The sequence below is a fragment of the Scheffersomyces xylosifermentans genome (genome assembly GCF_036884685.1).
Source record: "Scheffersomyces xylosifermentans strain CBS 12540 chromosome Unknown RJT20scaffold_3, whole genome shotgun sequence".
Lineage (NCBI taxonomy): Eukaryota > Fungi > Ascomycota > Pichiomycetes > Serinales > Debaryomycetaceae > Scheffersomyces > Scheffersomyces xylosifermentans.
The window spans coordinates 543,497-566,348 of NW_027042941.1; the positions used below are offsets into that span (position 1 = coordinate 543,497).

The window sequence follows — 22,852 nt, forward strand, 5'->3', positions numbered from 1 at the left end:
ATTTCCACCTATGTTCAAAATTTTTCCAAAATTGACGTTGCAAACGAAACTACGCAAAATTCCGAGTATATCCTTATATTCCACTCAACTTTTCCCCAGAATAAAATTATAAAATTATGAAGATATATTCATAATACATATATTTATATAAAAATCTCATTATTACTCTGCACCATAGAGAAGTACTCATCTTCTGTCTCATTTTCGCGATGATCTTTTCGCAGTATTAAATTTTGTGAGAGTTGCTTCGGTGCAGTTCTCCAGTTATCATTTAGCCTGCGATGATTTTTCAGCTAATGATGGATTTAATTAGTCATTTTCGTTTGTGGAGAAATGTTACTGCAACGACTGCAAAAGTAATTGAACAGCCACAATGAGATTATCAGAAGAAACAGTTAATAAACTACAACTGGACGCTTCGTGCATCAGAAATATATGTATTTTGGCACATGTGGATCACGGTAAAACATCGCTAAGCGATTCTCTCTTGGCCACCAATGGTATCATCTCACAAAGAATGGCCGGAAAGGTTAGATATTTGGATTCTAGAGAAGATGAACAACTCAGAGGAATCACAATGGAATCCTCGGCCATTTCTTTGTATTTCAAAGTTATGCGCAGAAAGCAGAACTCCGAAGAAACTGAGATCAAAGAGCACTTGATTAACTTAATCGATTCCCCAGGACACATTGACTTCTCGTCAGAAGTTTCCACTTCGTCGAGATTGTGTGACGGTGCAGTAGTTTTGGTCGATGTCGTTGAAGGTGTCTGCTCCCAAACAGTCAACGTATTAAGACAATGTTGGGTTGACAAGTTGAAACCGATTTTGGTGATAAACAAAATCGATCGTTTGATAACCGAATGGAAATTGACGCCTTTAGAAGCCTATCAACATATTTCCAGAGTAATTGAACAAGTGAATTCCGTCATCGGGTCCTTCTTCGTAGGTGAAAGAATGGAAGATGATATGATCTGGAGAGAAAGTGGATCTACCACTGAATTCGTCGAGAAAGATGATGAAGAATTGTACTTCACCCCCGAAAAGAATAATGTAGTCTTTGCATCAGCAATTGATGGTTGGGCCTTCACAGTAAACACATTTGCCAAGATATACCTGGCTAAATTGGGATTCTCACATGCTGTTTTATCGAAAACTTTGTGGGGAGACTTCTATTTGGATATGAAGAATAAGAAAATTATCCCAGGCAAGAAATTGAAAGCATCTCAGAGTAATATGAAACCTATATTTGTATCATTAATTTTGGAGCAAATATGGGCCGTCTACGAGAACTGTTTAATTGAAAGAAACCAGGAGAAGTTGGAGAAAATAATTGAAAAATTGGGTGCAAAGGTCGGACCTAGAGATTTGAGGTCTAAGGATTACAAGAACTTGCTAAATGTTATAATGTCTCAATGGATACCAATAAGTCATGCTATTCTTGGCACTGTTATAGAGTATTTGCCTAGTCCTGTTGTTGCACAACTGCAAAGAATCGAGAAGATATTAGACGAAAGTATTTACAACGTTGTCGAAAATGAAACGGATAAGACCAAATTGGTAGATCCAGCGTTTGATCAAGCAATTCGTACTTGCAACTCCTCGGATCCAGACCACCACACGTTAGCATACGTTTCCAAATTGCTTTCAATTCCTAATGAAGAATTACCCAAAGAAATGTCTTCTAGTGAGCTTACGGCAGACGAGATTAAAGAAAGGGGTAGAATTGCAAGAGAATTGGCGAGAAAAGCTTCAGAAGCTGCAGCTGCGGTGTCCGATGCGGGCAAAACCGAGGATGAATTTACAATTGTGAAGAAGGATGCATTTGAGTGGGAATTTGAGGAAGAGGATTTTGAAGAGGAGGATGAAGACGATGAAATTGAAGAGACAGAAACGTTGGTTGGCTTCACCAGGATTTACTCCGGATCGCTTTCGAAGGGTCAAAAGATTACTGTAATCGGTCCAAAATATGATGCTTCGTTACCAAAAGATAGTCAAGTGAACAAAGAGCAAATTATCCATGAAGTGGAAATCAAAGATTTATTCTTGATCATGGGTAGAGAATTAGTCAGAATGCATACCGTTCCAGCAGGTAATATTGTGGGTGTAGTTGGACTTGATCAATCTGTTTTGAAGAACGCTACATTGACATCACAAATAACTGAAGACAAACCATACATTAACCTTGCATCAACTTCAACATTAATTCATAACAAACCAATCATGAAAATTGCAGTGGAACCAACGAATCCCGTCAAATTGGCAAAATTGGAAAGAGGCTTGGATCTTTTAGCAAAAGCTGATCCGGTTCTCGAGTGGTTTTTTGATGACGATACAGGTGAGTTACTTATGTGTGTTGCTGGTGAACTTCATCTCGAAAGATGCTTGAAGGATTTGGAAGAGAGATTTGCCAAGGGATGTGAAGTAACAGTAAAGGAACCAATTATTCCATTTAGAGAGGGCTTAGCTAGCAACAAGCGCGATAACAGTGGTAATGACGAAGAATACGAAAATGAAAATGAGAAGAACCTTTTAGGTGTTGATCTAGAGTTTGATGTGTCTCCAATTCCTCAGGAAATCACCCTGTTCTTGATAGAACATGAAAATGAAATTGTAGCAATTGTGGAACACAAGCATGTGACTGAAGAGCAAATTGAAACTTTCAAACAAAAGTTGATTTCCATAATTGAAGAGAACAAGTTTTATCATGGATTTCAAAGTGCAGAGGACTTTGTAGATAATTTAGTCTCATTTGGACCAAGAGCAATTGGCCCTAATCTTTTTGTCGAGGCACAACTGAATTCCCATCAATTTAGGCATTTATTTGGCAATAATGTTGATATCCTCAGATTTGAATATGAGAATAATGTGGTCAATGGTGTACAACTCGCATTAAAAGAAGGCCCGTTAGCCTCCGAGCCTTTACAAGGAGTAATTGTGACTTTGAAGAAAAGTGGTATACTTACTGATGACAGTGGAGAGCAGATTAAAACCTCAAACCAAGGAAGAGTGATTGTACATACCCGTAACTTGGTTCATAAGGAAATTTTGCTGAAATCTCCAAGATTGTTCCTTGCAATGTATACCTGTGATATTCAAGCTACAGCAGAGGTATTGGGTAAGGTATATGCAGTTGTTCAAAAAAGAGGAGGATCTATAATTTCTGAAGAGATGAAGGAAGGTACGCCATTTTTCACCATTGAAGCAAGAATCCCAGTTGTGGAAGCGTTTGGTTTTTCAGAAGACATCAGAAAGAAAACGTCAGGTGCTGCCAGCCCTCAATTAGTCTTTGACGGCTTTGATATGTTAGAAATTGATCCTTTCTGGGTTCCACGTACCGAAGAGGAGCTTGAGGAATTGGGAGAATTTGCAGAAAGAGAAAATATTGCCAGAAAGTACATGAATCAAATCAGAAGACGTAAGGGTTTGTTCGTGGACGAAAAGGTTGTCAAGAATGCCGAGAAGCAAAGAACTCTTAAAAAGGATTAAAGTCATTAAATAGTTTTCCCCTAGAGTAATAGATATAATAAATTGGTCAAGAATATACAACAAACATTAATGCAGTGTGAGGACATGATATTTCGCAACCGTTTATGTGGTTGACTGCAAATTTTGTCAAGTTGATGTTCATTTCTGATGAAGCGTGAATTGGTTATTTCATCAGATCGAGCTTGATTCTACTAATTAGAGAAGATACCATCAACATCCTACTCTATTTCAAGATTGTACACATGAATAGATATCAACTTCTTTGCTATTATCAACTCTCTGGGCTAAACCTATGTTTGTATGCATGCTTTTTTGCAACCCACACACTGGCTGAGAAAACGGCTATTCAATTCTCCACATACTAAATTTTTTTTCAGGTAATTTCTGAATTTCCCCCATTGCAAAAGTATCTCTTCCCCACTGTCACACATGACATGCCACAGACCACTTCGACGACTTACTACTCTATCTCCTATAAGATAACCCATACTATTTGATCTATCAGTGTTACCTCCTACAACCAAAACCTTAACTATGAAGCTTCTCACCCTACAGTATCTGCAGGCGTAAAAATTTTCGATTTAATCACTCTTCTTAGATCCATTAACAGTTGAAGTGGATGCCAAAAGATCAAGATAGAAGATAGTAATAGTAACAATTGCATTATATGAGCTTCATGCCTTGTTCCATGTGTAGTATATAAGAACATGCCCATAGAAAAAACGAAGAAAGAGCCTGCTCCTAGCAGCAGCCTGACTTCAAAGGCAAAACTGCCAAGTACAAATGGTGCTGTTGCTGCTGCTAATTCTTCCACCATACAACCAATAAGCAGCAAAACAGCCATCTCAACAAAACTAGTGGTTGATGCCGCCAGAGCGGTTCAGAATATACATAATTTGAGTGCCACGCCGCCGGGATATCGAGAAAAAGCACCTCCCGTCAACGCCTCTGGTGGAGTATCACATAATGGCGGCAATAATACACAACTTGATCCCAAGAAACTATTTGAATTGGTATCAAAGAATTACGAGACATGGCTGCAAGCTATGTATAAGCAATTCCAAGATGAGGAAAATTACCTGCCATTTCCTAATGAAGACGACGAAGCAAGCGTCGGTATAGGAGCAAGCGATAGATATGGTGACTCGCAACCAATATTCAACTACAGTCTCTTGGAGGCACTCGAAAAGGCATCTGCTGAATTCTCTGATAAGATCAATAAAATGGATGACAATGAGGTAATTAATGAGATGAATAATAGAATAGAAACCTTGGTTTCTGGATCTTTGGGAGCTTCTCTTCCAAATACTGCTCCTAAAAGAAGTCCATCGACACCTCCTAAGGAAACAGAAGAGAGTACAAATACCCATAGGACAACAGGCAACTCGAAAAACGCAGGAAAAAGGATCATACATCCATCAGAGTCACTACTAAAAGAAAATGAAATCGACTTCCTCCGTAGTAAGATATCGCAGATGATAGGAACTAATGCTTTTAACCAGAATATAAATGGAGCGCCCTTTAACCCACGTAAGCGCGAAGGGTTCTCCTTGTATGATACGCAAGATGAAGAGGGCCTACATGAGGGTAATGCCGATGCATATTACGACGAAAATGGAGAATACCACGATGACGACCAGGACGACTACGACTTGGAAGAAATTAATAATGATGATCCTTACCTGTATGGATATCCTCCCACACATCACATTGAAGTGGAATTGAATGCAGCTCCAGAATGCGATGAACATGGATTGGATGGTTGTGATTGTCCAGTTTATGAATATGATGATGGAGAACGTTATCGTGGTGGAGAATTTGGTGACGAGGGTCCTTCATGCGAATTCACTTTTGAATATGATCATACCGGGAAGTTGGTCCCCACCTACAGTAATGTTGAAGAGAAGTTACGTCTTATGAGCTTACAATCACGTATATCAGCAGCAAATGGACTGAATGGTTCAAAATCTAGAAATGGGGTGAATGCGTCGAATATGAAATTACCGTCGATTAATGAATTGAATATTGGAAGTCATAACTTGAATTCGACAGATCTGCTTAAAGCATCCACAAAGAAAAAGAATAAAAAGAAAAAGAAGAAGAAGAACGCTTCATCCGAAACCAAAGATCAGCCACCACGTCACCACACAGGTGCTATAGGTGCTGGATGTTGTTTATTTTGCGAATATGAGCTCGTATTCGGGTCCCAACCTCGTCAAATGATGAAATGGTACGACCAAAGAATTCGTAGAGATGAACAAAGGAGGGAAGAAATCAAGAAAAAATTGGAGAATGCCAAACTGAAGGCTATTAAAAAGCAGAGAGAGATGAGGCAGAAGCAGTTGCAACAACAACAGCAGAATCAGCAACAGACTAACGAAGCTGGGGAAGAACAGAATATAGCTGAGAATACCGAAGAAGAGAAAGCCCACGATGTTACTAATAGTTCCGCTCAACAACAACACCCTCCCAGCACCGTGGCATAGCATTAGATTGAAAATAATCTATTTACGAAGTATACACTTGCATAGTATATATATGAAAGGAATGAATAAGTTGCAATAATTTAATGGTTGTAGAGATGAACGGATCCTTACCGCAATATAAAGAATTGCTGCAAGCCTTAACAAGTAGATGAAAATTACATTCTCTACATTTTGTGTATGAGCAGGCAATGCTACACTTATGCCTCTTTAGAAAAGTCACCTGTGAGAAAGTGAAATGTAGGTTGTAGCACTTCCAATCACGAACGATTATTATTGTGGGTCTTCTGGTGAGTAGCCTGACACACCAACTCAAATTTGCTGTTTTTCAGCATCCTTTATCCATGGTTCCGATCTGTGGGGTTGGGAGTTCCCAAGCTTTGTGCTTATACTTCATTACGATACACCACCTGTTCATGCCGCCATCGATCCTAATTGCTCATGGTATACATGTCGTAGCTAAGAAATTTGCACGGACCTAACTCCGCTACGAATAAACTGGAACCCCACAGCCAGAATGTCCCATTGACAGCCTGCACACCTGTATATGTGATACCTTAATTAGAAAGTCCTGTATGGCTCGCACTGTCTACGTAGTTACAATCTTATGAACAAGAGTACTGTAGGTACAGGACATGTTCACTTCAGAACAGAACGTAACGTCTTAGTACTGTATATTTGAAGAAATCCGTTATACTGTTGTTTTATGACAATAGCCTATTTATAACGACGAGGACGAGGAGGAGGACGACGAGACAGCCACAAGGCAAAGACTACGACGATGACTTCGGTTCTATATTACTATTGACATTATAGAAATGTAACATAGGCTCTGCCCTCCAAGGCTTACATTACAACTAAATTTTTATTATACTACATTTATACCACACATTATATTCTACACCATTAACGAACTACTCACTACAGATACTATTCCCTCAGACACAGCTCCCCCATACTTTGCCCCATTTACTATAAGCTTCCATGTCTTCCACGTGACTATCTCTCCCGTGCTCCAAAAAAAAAAGAAACGAAATGCGGGCGCCCCAAAAACCAACCATTTTCTGGAACAAACCTCACTAACGACTGTTCGATCCTTCATTTAGCACGGTTCACGATTCAGAGGAGACCCGAGGTAGGGGCATGACAGGGGTACAACCCTAGAGCGAGGGTTGCTCAAGCAATATTACCGTCATCAATGCTGTCTTAACCGTCTATATACTCCGTCTATACCATCTATACAGCAAGATGTAGCCTCTCCTAGCCTAATACCCCCTACTATAATCCCTGGGTGCAATACCCCATACAATTCCACAGAACAGGATTTGGCCCCGAAAACGACTTCACCAATTCAGAAAATTTCTTAATGAAGGGGGGTGTGGCAAGCTGGACGAACTATATGAGCACGCATAGGGCTTGGCCCAACGACAGGCACTTTTTTCTGTTATTTTGTTGCCACTTTTCTTCCAAGTACTTGCAACTGTATTTCTAGTCTGTAGAATTGCTCGTCTCAGACCGTTAACAACACCGTCCCGCTAGTAACACCGTCGTACCAGCAAATCCCAAAACTACCCAGATCGTGATATGTTTTCTCAGAGTGGAACAAATACCCCAATTTCATCAGGATTCAACGCTGTTCAGTACCACGAACAGCTAGGCGAAACTGTCACCTGGATCAAAGACTGGTATACGCCAAATTTGTCTAATACCTCTAGCGATGATGCTATCGCTGAGTCGGTTAAGTTAAAGGGCTGGTTCAAAACTAATATCAACCACAAGAACACGGCATCTCTCAATGCCAACCCCCACGATACCTTGGATTTGAATGAATGGAAATACTACAAGGATGTTCCTATCACCGATCATTCCAACAGATCCCCCAGCTCAGTGTCTAATTTCGTCAAAGATGAGGAGGAATCAAAGGGTATGGTGTCTAACAAAGAATTGGAGTCTGCGATAAAATTTAGCAGTGAAGAGGGACAAATCTCAGGATTGGGTTAGAAGAGAAAGTGATAGCAGTTCTTCCAAAAAGATGATACTAGGAAAATAGGAAATCATCGATAATGTGTCTTTATACCAAATCAAGTGTAGGTTTCCTCGTTGCTTCTTCATCAGTAGATACAGCTGTTTTAAATAGATTTCCTAAAATAATGAATAATATATGTGTTAATGAATAATCTTATATTAGCTAGTGTACAGAGTGATTTTCATGTTTTACAAGTATGAAGCTTGTTTTATGCCTATAAAAGTGATGGCTTCCTTTGCACGAGTAGTTGCATCTTTCAATTCAAGTACCTTATCGAAATCCCAGCTCTCTTCCTTAGAGATTGTCGATAATTCCACTCCTTCACGCTCTAACGCTTGGAAATTCCTACGAACTCCCTGTAATCTATACATATCCGCAGGATCCCCCACAACAGAGTAAACTATCATCATGGAATTCTCTGGCAAGCACTGGTATATGGTGTCTAATCTCTTATTTGTTTCTGATAATAAGGCTTCTTTGTCAACATTCTCCAGGATCTTTCCCGTGTAATGTGCTGGTGGGGTGGAAAGGCCGAAATTAAACTCTAATTCCCTCAAGCTCAACACCACAAATCGCTTATCTTGTGCTTCCTTCTTAAATTGTGCAACCACATCGTCGTCATTACGAACATAAACTCTTTTTACATGATTTGCGCTTGGTTCGTTGTACGACTCTTGATCTTTATACTGGCTGTAGTTGATCCATAAAGATTGGAAATCATCTTCTGATGTGCTATTTTCAATGGCCAATCTTTGGAAAATTGAAACTTCACCTACATTGAGCCCAAAACATCTCCCCTCTTGGATTTTTAACTTTACCAAGTCCAAGCAAGCTTGGGAATCCTCAACAGAAGAGTGCCCATCACCTGTATTCTCTCCGCATTGAATTTGACGATTAAGATACTTCTGGGTTAACCACTTCAAAGACGGCTTCAGTGGAGGGCCACGAGAGTGCTCAAATATGACCGCAGTATCCACAATTTTGGAATGTTTGACCCTCATAACATTGAGATCTGATTCTAGGGAATGACCAATTAAGACATCATCCTTCGATATAATGCTAACAACTTCCTTTTGAATATCTTCCAAGGTGGTGGTCACATCTTCCAATTTCTTCTCCGTTATCCCAGAGTATTTGGTCAAGTAATCTGTGATTTCCTCTTTAGGCTTCACCAACTTATCAAGTACCACTTCTCCTTGAAAGTTAATTATTGAAATACGAGTTAACACTTTGCCCGATTCTGCCTGACAGAATTCGCAATCCAATGCAAACGTATGCGATCCTTCATGATCAAATTCCTTTGTTTCAACCCATTGATCCTTTACCTCATCTTTAATTTCCATTGGATAATTGTGCAGAGAGAGCTGTTCATCCGTCATGAGCAAGTCATATATAGTTATTTTAGTGTTTTTGGATTTGTCCAAAATATCTTTCTTTTCCTTCTTAGTCAACGGTATATTTGTGATTGTCTGCAAAGGTGAATATATGGCTTCATTCGAACCTGGACACGAAGTAGGAATTATGTTATCGAAATTCTCAAAGAGAAAGGATAATTCATTTATTTTGGGAATTTCAGCAGTGGATACCAACTGGGGTTTCGATGATTCTTGATCCACATGGATTGGCAAGCCCGGGACAAAGCAGAATACAAGCTTAGGTATAGAATTTTGGTTGGTTAACTTGAAACACTTCGTCTTATCCGAACTACAATTGAACACTTTGAGAACCAACTCTCGTATTGTGCGGAAAGAGACACGATTTCCTTCTTCTTCCTCTAACGAAATCTTAACAGATGGCGGCATTCTGGCCTTCTTCTGCTTTTTCTTATGAACCTTCTTAGGGCTTGTTTCTTCTGTTGATTTCAAGAGCTTTTTTGCATTGGTTGCGGCTGTGGATGATTGTGCAGACGATCTTCTTCTTTTACTACCTTTATTAGGCGTCTTGAACGAATCGGAAGATGAGTTGGACCCCGCTGACTCCAACGGATGAAGCTCATCTTCATTCAACGATGACAACGACACTGCCGAGTCACGTCTTTCCTTCATTTCGGACGATTTAAGAAATTCCCTTACCTGAACTCGAGGATTTTCCGATTCGACGTCGAAGGTAGAGATGGATAGCCTGGCGGTTCTTTTGCTCAACGGGTCTTCAACTTCTACCTCGGGCATGCTGGCAGTGTGGCCCAATTTTGCGGTGGTATCTGTCGATGGTTGGCACTTGCAACTTTCAGGGGTTTAGATCAGAATCCCATTCCTGTTACTCCAGAGTCCACCAGACACCTTTAGGCATACTGCCGCCAGTGTGAAATCAACGACTTTTTCTGAGCTGCCGAAGATGGTATGGTGCGTGTGCAGGAATTAACATGTATTTTTCTTTGTTCTCTTTTTTTTTTTGCAATCATTAGGGCTAAATGGTAGTAGTAGTAGTAGTATTAGTAGAAGAAAGAGTAGTAGAAAAATGTGTAGAGTGTTGAGGATGAATGCGTTGGATGAGTTCGTTGAGAGTCTCTGGTTTAGTAGGTGGTGGAGTCGGAGGCATGTTACTGATACCGTTGGAAGATAAACTCTTGGAAGAAGTGCCATTGATGTTGGATCCTTCAATGCGTTCAAGTATCTTGTGTAGAAGTACTGTGTTCTCAGAAGAGTTCGCATTCGCACTGACATTTTCGTCTTCACTATGTGAATCGGTGGGAATGCTATCTGAAGTATCCTGTTCGAAATAGCTATTATAGAGAATCTTGAAATCTTGAATGTCCTGTGTTGTTGCTAGCATCGACCCGGGCAGCAAAAAACCCACGGATTTTGCAATAAGGATGATCTTGCTCCATGAGTCCCATGCCCTTGGGATATACTGGTTGACGAGAATTCCGTTGGTAGCTGCCGCATTGTCTAATTCCAATATGGGCTGGGCCGCCATTTCCAACCCAATGAGGTCCTCTGGGTTTTCTATGATGTCCTGAGTGTTCTCGGCGACGACCAAGCTGGCCCCGTGCTTAACTGAGATAAAACGCAAATACTGTTGCAATGCGATACTCTTGGTGGATATAGGATCCGATGCTAAAATCTTGGAGTCGAGAATGAAAAACAATTGAAATGGGACTGGAAGATCACATTCTTCATCTGCTGAATGGCCATCTGGATCTGTTGGTTTTGAATTCGATGTATTTTGTGCCGTAGGCTTTTTTTGGAAGTCTTGCTTGTAGTTTTCGGCCCCTTCGACATTCACTGAACGCAAGATTCGAATGAGAGGCACTAGCTCCTTAAAATGGCTGAAAAGAACGATCACATACACTTCTGTATACCTCTGCTTTAGGAGTCCTTTAATGTAAGCCAAAAATGCCCCCGAGTTCGTGATGGTATATATCTCGGATTTGCTAGAGCTCGAGTAGTCAATAGCCAGTCGAGAGCCCGAAGAGAGCACCAATACGAGGTTCTTTTCAGCTTTTGGCGGGATCAAGTTTTCGAACGCCATTGTTGAGTCTTAGAGTCTACGGGTATTATATATGTATACAAATAGAAAGAGCTAAACTGTCTGCTGAGAATTAATAATAATATATATATATATTTATATATATATATTCCTCCGACTCAATTCTTGTCAATTCTTCTCTCAATAATGTCTCACACTTTTATGTACTGCTGTCTATGTATCCCTTCACAGATGTCCGCTGGTCCTCTAATTGAACATTACACTGTCCATCAACTGCAGTGACTTTTCAAACGTCTAACAATCACAACATCGTATACACCTTTAATCCACGTCTGTCTGTACAGTCTCTTATAGTTTCTTAGGTCAGCAGAATCGGATGTTTCGTGCAGGCAGAAAAACTGTTCCTTTTGGTGAGCATAAATTAAGTAAGCGGCACTAAATATGAAGTGAATGTGTTGTAGAATATAGGTTATCTGTGTATACGGAGCTACGCCAGTGTACTAAACACACTATATAATAGAATTGAGATAGTCATAGAGCATGGGAGAGGGCACCAAGAAGAAAAACGGAGCTCTGGTGGGGCAAAATTCCGATGATGATGGGCTATTCAACCAATATATTGGAACCACCGAAGTCCCAGACGAAACTGTGATAGAAGCCATCTTTCTGGAACGTAGAACCGAACACGCAGATGATGCCGTGGACTACGAGGATATCGACGAATTGGCCGATGACGAAGATCTCCCAGAAGAAGAAGAGCCAACAAATGCAGCCCCTGATGACGACCTCGATGCCTTCTTAGGTGGGGTCCAAAACGAAGAGGAGCAACAGAATCGAGCAAATGAGGAATTCGATGATATATTTGGAGATGGCCACGGTATGGACAACTTCGGAGACAGCCATGGAGGCAATAACAATCTATTCAACGATTTAGACCATAATAACCACTTGTTGGACGATGACGGGTTAAAAGACTTGAATATGGGCGGCATATTCGAAGACATGCCAGACACCACAACATACACGACAGGACATGCCATTGAAAAAGAAGGTAGAAAGAGAAATCTTGCCCTGGAGGAAAATCGATTGCTCAAGAAGCAGAAACTAGAGAAACTAGTAAAGAAACTCGAGAAAAGGCGGATTAAGCGTAACATAGCCTATCATTTTCCAACTTATTCTAGACATAAAGCCTTCAACTTCCACGTATTCTTCTTGCCACAACCTCGCTACTATAGATACCAACGCCCTCCCATTGCGTTGAAGGAGAGCGTCAAACCTCTTGTACCGACAAAGCTCAATTTAGAAGTGGAAGTAGACCAAAAGAAGCTTTTCAAGTCAAGGAAAGCTCCAGTAGAACCAAAGGCAAACAAAGGAATCGTAAATATTACTCAAGCAGACTTCGATTTCATAAAAGATTTGAATCACAAGAGTACACAACGAGAATCTTTCTTGAAACAAATTTCCTTTTTAAGCAATGACTGGACAAATAATGATAAGTTCACGGATTTCTCCAAGGATTTGATTCTTTCGACAACAGATTGGAACGACGACGCCATCATCAATGCTGGTGATGATGAATTCGCCACCAAAAAGGTGAACATAGATAATGATATAATAAATGTCCAGTCCGATGATGAGGAAGATGAGAACATTTTCAACGGTGTCTTGAAAACAGACCTTTTGAAATTGGATATGAACGACCCTAATTTGTTGTTCGTACCTGCCAAAAAGACAAACAAGGCCAAGTCCTTGATACCTACAACAGAAAAACTACTCCAATTGAAGTTTAATATTTCCAACGACAAACAATATGAAATTTTGAAAAAGAACTACAACACTAAAGTCAGAAGTCAATTGAGTAACTTAAACATAGAGCATGCTATCCCTGCATTAAGGCTTCAAACACCATACTATAAAGTGAAATTGACGAAGAAAGAGGCACGCTCATTCCATAGACCAACATTCAATATCAGACCGGGCTCCTTAATTAGTTTCTCCAAACTAAAATTGCGTAAAAAGAAGAAAGATCGTGGTAAATCTCTTCAAGAAATTTTCTCTAAAACTACAGACTTATCTACTACAGACACAGCCCCACTTATTGCTATGGAATACTCTGAGGAATACCCCAACATTTTGTCAAATTTCGGAATGGGTTCAAAATTAATTAATTACTATCGAAAAGAAAGAGAAGACGACTCCTCGAGACCCAAGACTCAAATTGGAGAAACTCACGTACTAGGTGTCGAAGATAGATCGCCGTTTTGGAATTTTGGTGAAGTCGCCCCAGGGGATTTTGTTCCAACATTATACAACAATATGATTAGGGCACCAATCTTTAAACATGACTCTAGAAATACAGACTTTCTTCTAATTAAGTCGCAAGGTGCGGGATCCCATCAGAAATACTACTTAAGGAGCATAAATTTCATTTTTGCTGTTGGTAATATCTTTCCTGCGGTGGAAATACCTGCACCGCATTCTAGAAAAGTTACAAACACTTCAAAAAACAGATTGAAGATGGTTGTGTTTAGAGTAATGAACAGCATGGGAGTTGCTCGTGTTTCCGTGAAAGATGTCTCTAAACATTTCCCAGATCAAAATGATATGCAGAATAGGCAGAGGTTGAAGGAGTTCATGGAATATAAGAGACAGGGTGATGATCAAGGCTATTGGAAAATTAGAAATAGCGATACAGTGCCTACGGAGACAGAAATTCGTTCAATGATTACTCCTGAAGATTCATGTCTATTAGATAGTATGCAATACGGTCAACAAACAATTGACGATACAAATATGGTATTCAATAATGAGAAAAAAGAGGATGCAAAGAAAGAAGAATTGAAGAAAGAAAAAGAAAAGGAGAAAGAGAAAGAAAAAGAGAAGAAAGAAAAAGAGAAGGAGAAGGAAAAAGAGAAAAAAGACGAGGCTGACAAGGAGAAGGAGAAGGAGAATGAAAACGAGACTGAAGAAGGCAACCCAAAGAAAGAAAAAGAAAAGGAAAAGGAACGTACTAGGAGACCAAGAGATCCGGATGCGGAAGTCGACATGGATGAGGAATTAGCTCCGTGGAACTTGTCTCGTAACTTTGTCAATTCGAATCAAACGAAGGCGATGTTGCAGCTTAACGGTGAAGGTGACCCAACAGGAATTGGCTTGGGTTACTCGTTCTTAAGATCTACACAAAAGAATGGATTTAAACCATTATTCGCCCCCGTGAAAGAAAACGTCCCAAAGAATAACACGGCGGCTTATCAGCAAAGACTTTACGAAGCGGAGGTGAAGAGAATTTGGTACTCTCAAAGAAGTTCTTTGGTTGATCATGGTCCTGATTTTAATTTGCAGACTATTTATGACGAATATCGTCCTGTTAATCAGGATAAAGTTGTCAAGCATTTGGTGAAGCAAGAAGATAAGGACTTATATGAGAATAAGGTACTAAAAATTACCAGAAGAGTTCGAGATGAGAATGGTATCGTTCAAAGAAGGGTTGAGACTTTGACTGACCCTAGACTTATTACTGCTTATATCAAGCGTAAGAAACAAATCGAAGATGAGCTTTTGAAGAATGCAGAAGTTGGTGATATCTTACCGACAAATGACAAGGAATTGAATAAGCTTCGTCGTAAAGCTTTGGAAGAGAAGTTGGCAAGCTTGGAAAAGAAAAACAAGCAAAACAGAGCCAAGAAACCTCCTAAGTATTCAATTCATGCTGCTGCGGCGGCTGGAGGTACTATCATCGATGCCAACACCGTCATGTTGCCGGATGGTTCGTATGCAATTGGTGGAAAAGGTATTGGTAAAGGTAAGAGTACAACCCGTAGATGTGCCTCTTGTGGAGCCTTTGGACACATTAGAACTAATAAGACATGTCCGCTTTACAGTCTTACAAAAGGAGGTACTATTCCTGTCAAAAAGGATGAGAATGGAAACCCAATTATGCCACCCACAATAATTTTACCAGGTCTGGCGCCTACTGCATCCAGTTCAACTACCACTACTAAGCTGGGGAATACCCCAGCTTCAGCACCTACTGCTCCAGGCACTGATAACAAGTCCTCTTGAATAGAGTAACATTAATGATGAAATGAATATATTTGTATTTCTACGAACGGAGATGGTTGCCGTATTGGGATATGTAATGCGCTTAGCTTGTGCTGACAGTAAAATTGCACTGACGATCAAATATTGTGAAGTGCCAGGGTTAACCTGCATTAACTTCACAGAGGTGAAATTTAGACAACTTTGCTGCCATTTCAGGTCAAATTTTTCGGCGTTTGTCGATCTCAGCTTAGTGTTACTTCTATCTTTGTGTGTCTGACGCAATTTGCGGCTTATTTATTCAAACCGTTGAAATGTAATTCTCTGGTATATAACATGGAATCCAAAAATAAATCCGAAAGCGAAAGAAGGAAGGAGTCTGCGAGCTAGACGAAAGCTAAATGTGCTCAACAGCAATGTGTTTATAAAGACAAGGTGCCATGTAATGGAACGAAGACCAAGTTCCGGAGTTCGGATAAAGTCTGGAATGAGACTTCAGAAAGGTTTCAGTTTGCAACTTTGTAGAAATATGCTATGGATGCTCACTATGTGATGGTGCTGCAAACAATAAAGGCCGTACGTAAAATAGGACACAAACGGCCGAAAATTCTTCTTTCTTTACACAATATATTGTTTACGGCGGTCCTTGTAACTATGTAAACGCAGAGCCATGCGCTTAAGATCGTCGCAGGTGATAAATGCAGCGCTAACTTAGAGATCCAACAGTTTATGTAGTCAAGGCATGAATCCATCGGATAGGGCATTGGTTTCCAGAAAGTCCACTCAAGGATCTGTTCAGAGGAAATAGGTGCCTTGAGATCTATCCACACTCTCGCTTACAGTAAACTCGTGGTGACTGCACTAATATGACCTCCGAGAAGGTTTAACTTGAATTATTTGGCTATTGACGAACGAACGGGTTGCGCTTCTTTCACCTAAAATTTTGTCTTGGCAGCTGCCGGCTTAAGGATCTCCCACCTTTAAATTCAGGGGAATGTACCCACTGAGTTATGTTGGATGCATAATTAGCTTTATGGTTCCAGGACATTGCAACTTCATAGCCAATCATTTCAATGCAACATTCCGCTTTTCTTCTGTTCCCCGAGTAATCGACAACCATTGCTGTTTTCTGTCGACCTCTTGACAGTTTCCATCCTCACAAAATAAATTATTATGCGAATTTTTTTTTCTGTTAAACTGTGTATCCTTCATGTACGGCTTAATTAAGTAATTATTACCTGAATTGATAACTTCTAATTGTGCCGTAGCATTGGTGAGCCACGATTTATCTACTAGATATATATCTAGCTAGAGCCTCACTAAAACAGATTTAAGCTAAAATGTTTATTAGAAGCTGGCGAATTTCTAGGAAGTTTTAACCAGTTGGTGGTGTTTGAGTTTCCATTGTTAGACCTTTTGCTTTTTCTTACGGGGTTTTGTTAGGTGAGGGTTCCAACGAGCGCCTAGAATTTGTTAGTTAAGACTACAGAAGAGATAACACTACAATGCTGTACGAAAAAAATCAAGAGCCTTCATCGTTGGAGGCCAATGCCTATAGTTATGATCAACCAACAGCTGGATCCAGACAAAGTGGTGAGTCTTATGATAGCTCTTATAGCGACGGTTATGAGAAAGAAGGTTCGGCATTCAGCCGCTTTATCGATTCCTTCAAGCCTTTGGACTTAGAGGATGATGGAATAGATACCTCCAATATGACTGCGATGGAAAAGTCAATTATTGCCAGTGCTAGACATCCTTTGGCCAGAAGGTTGAAGTCGAGGCATTTGCAAATGATCGCCATCGGTGGTTCTATAGGTACCGGTCTTTTCATTGGTAGTGGTTACTCTTTGAACAATGGTGGTCCCGGTGGTTTATTGATTGGTTATCTTTTGGTTGGTTATGCTATGTTATGTGTTATCTACGGTTTAGGAGAGCTTTCAGTTCAATTTCCAGTCTCTGGTTCTTTCAATGCTTATTTCACAAGATTTGTTGATTCAAGTTGGGGTTTTACTTTGGGTTTGTTGTACGCTTGTTCGTGGTTGGTGTCATTTCCTTCAGAGTTGATTGCATGTTCTATGACCATCCAATATTGGAATACTTCCGTTAACCCTGCTGTTTGGGTTGCTGTATTTTACGTCGTTATTGTATCCATTAACTTCTTTGGTGTTAAGGGATATGGTGAAGCTGAATTTGTCTTATCTATGATCAAAGTACTTGCCGTTATTGGTTTCCTTATCGTCGGTGTTTGCATCATTTGCGGTGTTGGAACTGGAGGTTATATTGGTGGTAGATACTGGCATGATCCAGGTGCTTTTAACCATGGCTTCAAAGGTGTCTGCTCTGTCTTTATTGGAGCAGCTTTCTCATTCGGTGGTATTGAGTTGGTAGCTTTAGCTGCTGCAGAAACCAGAAATCCAAGAAAATCATTGCCAAGAGCCACAAAGCAAGTCTTCTGGAGAGTTACTATCTTCTACATCCTTACTGCTATTATTATTGGTTTCTTGGTTCCTTTTGACGATGAAAGGTTATTAGATGGCTCAACATCCGAAGATATCACAGCTTCTCCATTCGTTATTGCCATTCAAAATGGAGGTATCAATGTGCTTCCTCACATAATGAATGCAGTCATCTTGGTGGCCGTCATATCTGTTGGTAACTCCTCCGTTTATGGTTGCTCCAGAACATTAGCTTCTTTGGCTGTTCAGGGATTAATTCCTTCAATTTTCGGATACATAGACAGAGCCGGTAGACCAATGGTTGCAATTATGTTTACCAACTTAATTGGTTTATTAGGATTCTTGGTTGCTAGTGAGAACCAAGATACCGTTTTCACTTGGTTTTTCTCCATCTGCTCCTTGTCGTCTTTCTTCACGTGGATTGCAATCTGTTTCACTCATCTTAGATGGAGATGGGCTCTTGCTGCTCAAGGAAGATCTTTGGACGAAGTTGCATTTATTTCACCTTTAGGAAAGTTTGGCTCTTACAGTGGAATACTTATTTTATCTTTAATTGTTGTTGGTGAAATTTGGGTCTCTATCTGGCCAATTGGTTACCCAGCTGATGTTGTGCAATTCTGGGAGAACTGTTTGTCTTTACCATTGTTGATAGCCATGATTATTGCTCACAAGACTTACCACAGAACGTGGAACCACTTAATGGTAAAGTTAGAAGACATTGATTTAGACACAGGAAGAAGGGATATTGACGTGGAAGTCTTGAAGCAAGAAATTGCCGATGAAAAGGAACTATTCAAGCAGAAACCAATTTACTACAAGGTTTACAGATTTTTCTGTTAAAGATTAGCATCTTGTTGCAAAAATTAAATACCATCTCGTTTCAATTCGGTCAGTCAGCATATTTCTACATTCATTCATCGTTGTACAATTCTCATCTACAAGTCTAATTCTGTGAATAAACTAATTAATACATTCGTAAACATTAAGAACCTGTAATGACTATTTGAATAAATTGACAAAATTTCTTGAATAAATGTTCTTTTCTAACAACAGGGAATGGATATGGTCCACATCTCCATTTTTTCGTAATTTCATTAAGCATGGTGCATGATCTTGATGTTTTCGTACTCTTTGTCGGAGTTGACGTATATTTTATAAAGGGAGGATCTTCTGTAGTAACATGTGCTCATGTAGACAACTCCAGCACCGTAACATAAACCACCGATTAATAAAGCCTTTCCTGGAGCCAACATTGTAATTGAATAAATTTGTTTTGTTTTGATTATTCTTAGATAACTAAGTATATAGTACACAAATAAATAGAATGAAATTATCAGGAATAATTTTACTGTTATATATAATTGGCATTGATACCTCCACCATCCAAGATGGCTGAAAAAAGCCAGAAGTGTCTGCGAAAAAGTGAGGTCAAGGGATGCTTGGTGAGCCGCACGAGGTCAGGAAAGCGACAAAAAATGTCACCCCACCAGAAGATCACTCGATTTTTATCACCCTCACATCATCTGCAAATCTCACCATAATTATGTGGGATACCAGCCTATAGGACGCTAGATAATGACACATGGCCTGAGGGGACTGTCTGATCATATGTCTGGCATCCTAAACTTTCCGTAATTCGCTGTTGCTCACTATTATGGTTGCAGATATTGGATGGAATTTTACCGTTAGTACATCCTAACACCATCTCCTGCAGGCAAGATAGGTAGGAACTGACCTATGATCAACATGGGTAAGTCAAACATATCTCTCTTAACGGTCCAAACCGAACAAAATTCAATATATACGTCATTCGAGTGGTCTGTTAATTCGGTCGAAATGTGATTTGAACCTGATTGCTCGGAAAGAATCTTATTTTGTGTTTTTGTTAGTTTACACTTGGTGATTATACTCAGGTGTAGATTCCCCACAGCTACCGATTTAAAAAGCTGAAAATAATTTATAATGGACTCATCGTCATACATGAGCTCCATAATAAATGTCCGACTAGACAAAATGTCGGCTAAATTGTATCCTAACAAGCTGAGCAAATCGTCAGTGATTGAGACTATCTCGCCGGTTCTTCGCCAGATAATTGTTGGCGAGGAATTGAGCTGGGATAACTTCTCATAGTCAATGAGACACCTTTGGAATGTCATTTCCAAGAATTGTAAGTCATAAGGTTTCAATAAAGATTTATGAGCCGAAATGAATGTAGGTCTGTAACTGGCAATTAGCTTCAAAATTACAAGTAGGCTGTTTCTTTTGACTGCTTTCTCTTCAGGGGGTAAGTTATTGCCCAGAAATCGCTTTTTCAAGAAGTACGTTAACAGATGGTACGACTGAGGATAATCAAAGTTCATTATGTTATTTGTGTAAATGTCTTGGACTGACTGGTACATATGGTGTGTCACCAATGGAGATACGTACTCTGTAGCAATAGATGAGGATTGTTCTAGTTTATGCATTATTGGGTTCACAATAGGAAGCTGCGAGGTTGGTTGATGGGTAATGTTATTGTCAAGGAATTCATTGGATTCTAGCTTGACATTGCTGCTATTGAGATTAGGCAAGGCATTTGCTTCATTTGAGAATCCAAGAGATATGAATGGACGCGAGTCCTTTAGAATCTGCATAACCTTTTTGCGGGGTTGGGTTGGATCTTCGAAACTAGCACTACTGATTAAGTTTGCGGAGGGAGAAACAGTGTTTCTGTTGTACTCAGACACACTTGTGTTAGAAGGTGATGGTGAAGAGGGTTTTGACTGTAGAATAATATCACCTAACATTAAATATTCTTGATTTAAATAGTTGGAGCTGAACATTGACCCTATGCGTCCATTGGCGTTGGGTGCTCCTGTAGTGGATACGGAGTTGTTGATTGACATGTTATCAGAGTCAGTATCCTTGAAGTTCGACTCATCTAGCAATAACTTGTTAAGAACGTCATTTGTTGTATTCAACATTGTGTTATGAGGAGGAAACTGCTGGTCTGATGGAAATGTTGTTGTGATATTGTTATTGAGTTGTTGATTTGTAGCCGCTTTGACATTTGAAGCAGATTTAGGGGTTACTGCTCTCGGTATTTCAGTCTTGTTCAGTGACGTGGAGTATTGGTTTGTTATGTCGATTGATGAAAAATCATTGTTTGTTGGTGAAGGCAACGCTGATGACTCCACTGTAGAACTAATACTGCTTCTTGATCTTTTATGTGCCTGGGAAGCTGACTGCCCTCCCTTGGAATTCGTGTGGAGATACTTGGCCCTCTTTCGTACTACATCTCGACATTCATGCCCAAGGTTTCTTTTCATACAGTTTTTGCATGGTCTTTCATTCGAACACTGAAGGTGTTTCTCGTGGCAGAACACACATGCCCGAGAGGCTGGTTTCCGATTCTTTTTCTCATGTGGTAGTAGTTTTTTTGTCATGATTTAGCAGTAGCCGCTTTCAAAAATGTGCTTCTTCTATCTCTCTTGAAAGTAGTTTCTGTGTATCACCACTGGATGGGTAAGTTTCCCCGTAATTTTAGCCTTTGTACTTGCATATACTGTGTATTGCACCACGGACTATTGACCAAACTGCAATTAGAGGTGGACAGCGACGCTAGTAACTACGTATTGTAACAGCCAGGAGATCTAGGGTACTTATATAAAGAAATCAAACTATTAACAACTCCGAGTGAGTAATATGTGTTTAAAAAATCATTGTAGGTTATAATGCACCCGGCAAAATACGGGAAAATTGCGGGGATCCTGCATGTACCGAAGAAGGTAAGTAGCTTTGCTATAATTGCAAAATGGAGTCTGCTGTAACTTCGGAGTCGGGCTTGGGTTAAGAGAAGTCGTGGTTAAGACAGCTACTGTGTGTTAAGTTACATGGAAGTGTTACAGATAGTTTTGTATCAAGAGGCTCAACTTATCCGGTGAAGCTGACTAGCCAATAGCAAAAGTTTGTTGCGGACGAGAACCCCATCGACATACTAATTTCCTTAAATAAGGTAGTAAATAGGAAAGAAACGCAAGAACCGCCTTTGAAGTTCGTTGAGTAAGTACCAACATTTAGGAAACCGAATGAGTAAAGGACAAGACTAAGTTTGTTGATTGAATCAACGTGTGTGCTTGTGTGACATAGTACTAAAACTCGAGAAAAAGCATCTCGGCCGGTCTCGGATCCTGAAAATTCGGCGTTGGCAGGGTGCGCTGTATATGCATAACGGTTAAGTACTTGAAGATATACACTGAGTAGACTTCCTAATGTTACCCCATAATTCGCTACTGGGACCAACAGCAGGCAACTAACATCAGCTACTATTTGGTGTTCGTGATGTTGTGAGTGGAACGAGTTAACGAGAACAGTTGAAATGTCGCAAGTTGACTGCAAGCAGCCCGCATTTTGACTGCAAAAGATGCCATAAAGGCAACGGAATATGCACTAAAAACAACTCGTTGCTACAAGCAATGTACATGTTTGCAACTTGCACATTCTCCAAGCAAAGAGCTCTCGAGATGTTTGAAAAGACAACTTCTAAGTGATTATCCATATTTTTTGTATCGGCAATATTTCACTATTGATGCAATTCAACTAATGTAACAAAAATCGTCTAAGAACTTTAAATTTGGCTTATTTTTGAAGCGATATTGCCCTACTAACATTCTCTTAAGAAAAGCTGGGGTAAGTGAACGCCTCTATATAGTTTACGGATATCGCAATCGCGGATATATACAAGAATTGTTATCAATGGCTCTTGAAATCACCTGGATCATTTCCATGGATTGGGCAGGAATACTAATAAGGTAGATTGTAAACTGATCGCGTCTGATCATAAAAACTGCGAACTTCTTTAGTCTCTCTATGTTATCCATAACCGCAGAAACAACAGAGTTCGTATTAAGTAGTCAATGTCTGAGGAAAAAGACGAGATAGTGTTGCCATATAA

At 39.9% G+C, this 22,852-nt stretch overlaps 9 protein-coding genes across 9 annotated transcripts; 5 read left to right on the forward strand and 4 right to left on the reverse strand. All coding sequences in view use genetic code 12, as the record gives it.

Annotated features, from left to right (window-relative positions):
- Positions 1-129: 129 nt before the first annotated feature.
- On the forward strand, positions 130-3,497 carry RIA1 (GTPase). Its single transcript, XM_064919763.1, has one exon. The coding sequence runs from the start codon at positions 374-376 to the stop codon at positions 3,485-3,487; it is 3,114 nt and encodes a 1,037-aa protein (XP_064774861.1). The 5' UTR covers positions 130-373; the 3' UTR covers positions 3,488-3,497.
- A 526-nt stretch (positions 3,498-4,023) lies between these two features.
- RJT20DRAFT_34422 (uncharacterized protein) lies at positions 4,024-6,097 on the forward strand. Its single transcript, XM_064919764.1, has one exon. It carries the CDS (start codon positions 4,195-4,197, stop codon positions 5,971-5,973), a length of 1,779 nt encoding a protein of 592 aa, XP_064774862.1. The 5' UTR covers positions 4,024-4,194; the 3' UTR covers positions 5,974-6,097.
- A 1,291-nt stretch (positions 6,098-7,388) lies between these two features.
- Positions 7,389-8,142, forward strand: RJT20DRAFT_126846 (uncharacterized protein). Its single transcript, XM_064916847.1, has one exon. The coding sequence runs from the start codon at positions 7,555-7,557 to the stop codon at positions 7,969-7,971; it is 417 nt and encodes a 138-aa protein (XP_064774863.1). The 5' UTR covers positions 7,389-7,554; the 3' UTR covers positions 7,972-8,142.
- An 8-nt stretch (positions 8,143-8,150) lies between these two features.
- RJT20DRAFT_34426 (uncharacterized protein) lies at positions 8,151-10,283 on the reverse strand. The gene has a single exon (XM_064919766.1). It carries the CDS (start codon positions 10,162-10,164, stop codon positions 8,185-8,187), a length of 1,980 nt encoding a protein of 659 aa, XP_064774864.1. The 5' UTR covers positions 10,165-10,283; the 3' UTR covers positions 8,151-8,184.
- RJT20DRAFT_34425 (uncharacterized protein) lies at positions 10,284-11,861 on the reverse strand. The gene has a single exon (XM_064919765.1). It carries the CDS (start codon positions 11,465-11,467, stop codon positions 10,403-10,405), a length of 1,065 nt encoding a protein of 354 aa, XP_064774865.1. The 5' UTR covers positions 11,468-11,861; the 3' UTR covers positions 10,284-10,402.
- A 44-nt stretch (positions 11,862-11,905) lies between these two features.
- Positions 11,906-15,487, forward strand: TAF145 (Taf145p; the record flags this gene model as incomplete). The annotated part of the gene is made up of 2 exons (XM_064915840.1): positions 11,906-14,221; positions 14,288-15,487. The coding sequence occupies exons 1-2, from the start codon at positions 11,966-11,968 to the stop codon at positions 15,485-15,487; spliced, it is 3,456 nt and encodes a 1,151-aa protein (XP_064774866.1). The 5' UTR covers positions 11,906-11,965.
- Positions 15,488-16,598: 1,111 nt separating this feature from the next.
- On the forward strand, positions 16,599-19,182 carry GAP4 (Gap4p). The gene has a single exon (XM_064919767.1). It carries the CDS (start codon positions 16,969-16,971, stop codon positions 18,757-18,759), a length of 1,791 nt encoding a protein of 596 aa, XP_064774867.1. The 5' UTR covers positions 16,599-16,968; the 3' UTR covers positions 18,760-19,182.
- On the reverse strand, positions 18,867-19,223 carry RJT20DRAFT_126850 (uncharacterized protein). Its single transcript, XM_064916848.1, has one exon. It carries the CDS (start codon positions 19,170-19,172, stop codon positions 19,014-19,016), a length of 159 nt encoding a protein of 52 aa, XP_064774868.1. The 5' UTR covers positions 19,173-19,223; the 3' UTR covers positions 18,867-19,013.
- Positions 19,224-21,571, reverse strand: ZCF23 (Zcf23p). The gene has a single exon (XM_064916849.1). It carries the CDS (start codon positions 21,342-21,344, stop codon positions 19,605-19,607), a length of 1,740 nt encoding a protein of 579 aa, XP_064774869.1. The 5' UTR covers positions 21,345-21,571; the 3' UTR covers positions 19,224-19,604.
- Between the last annotated feature and the right edge of the window lie 1,281 nt (positions 21,572-22,852).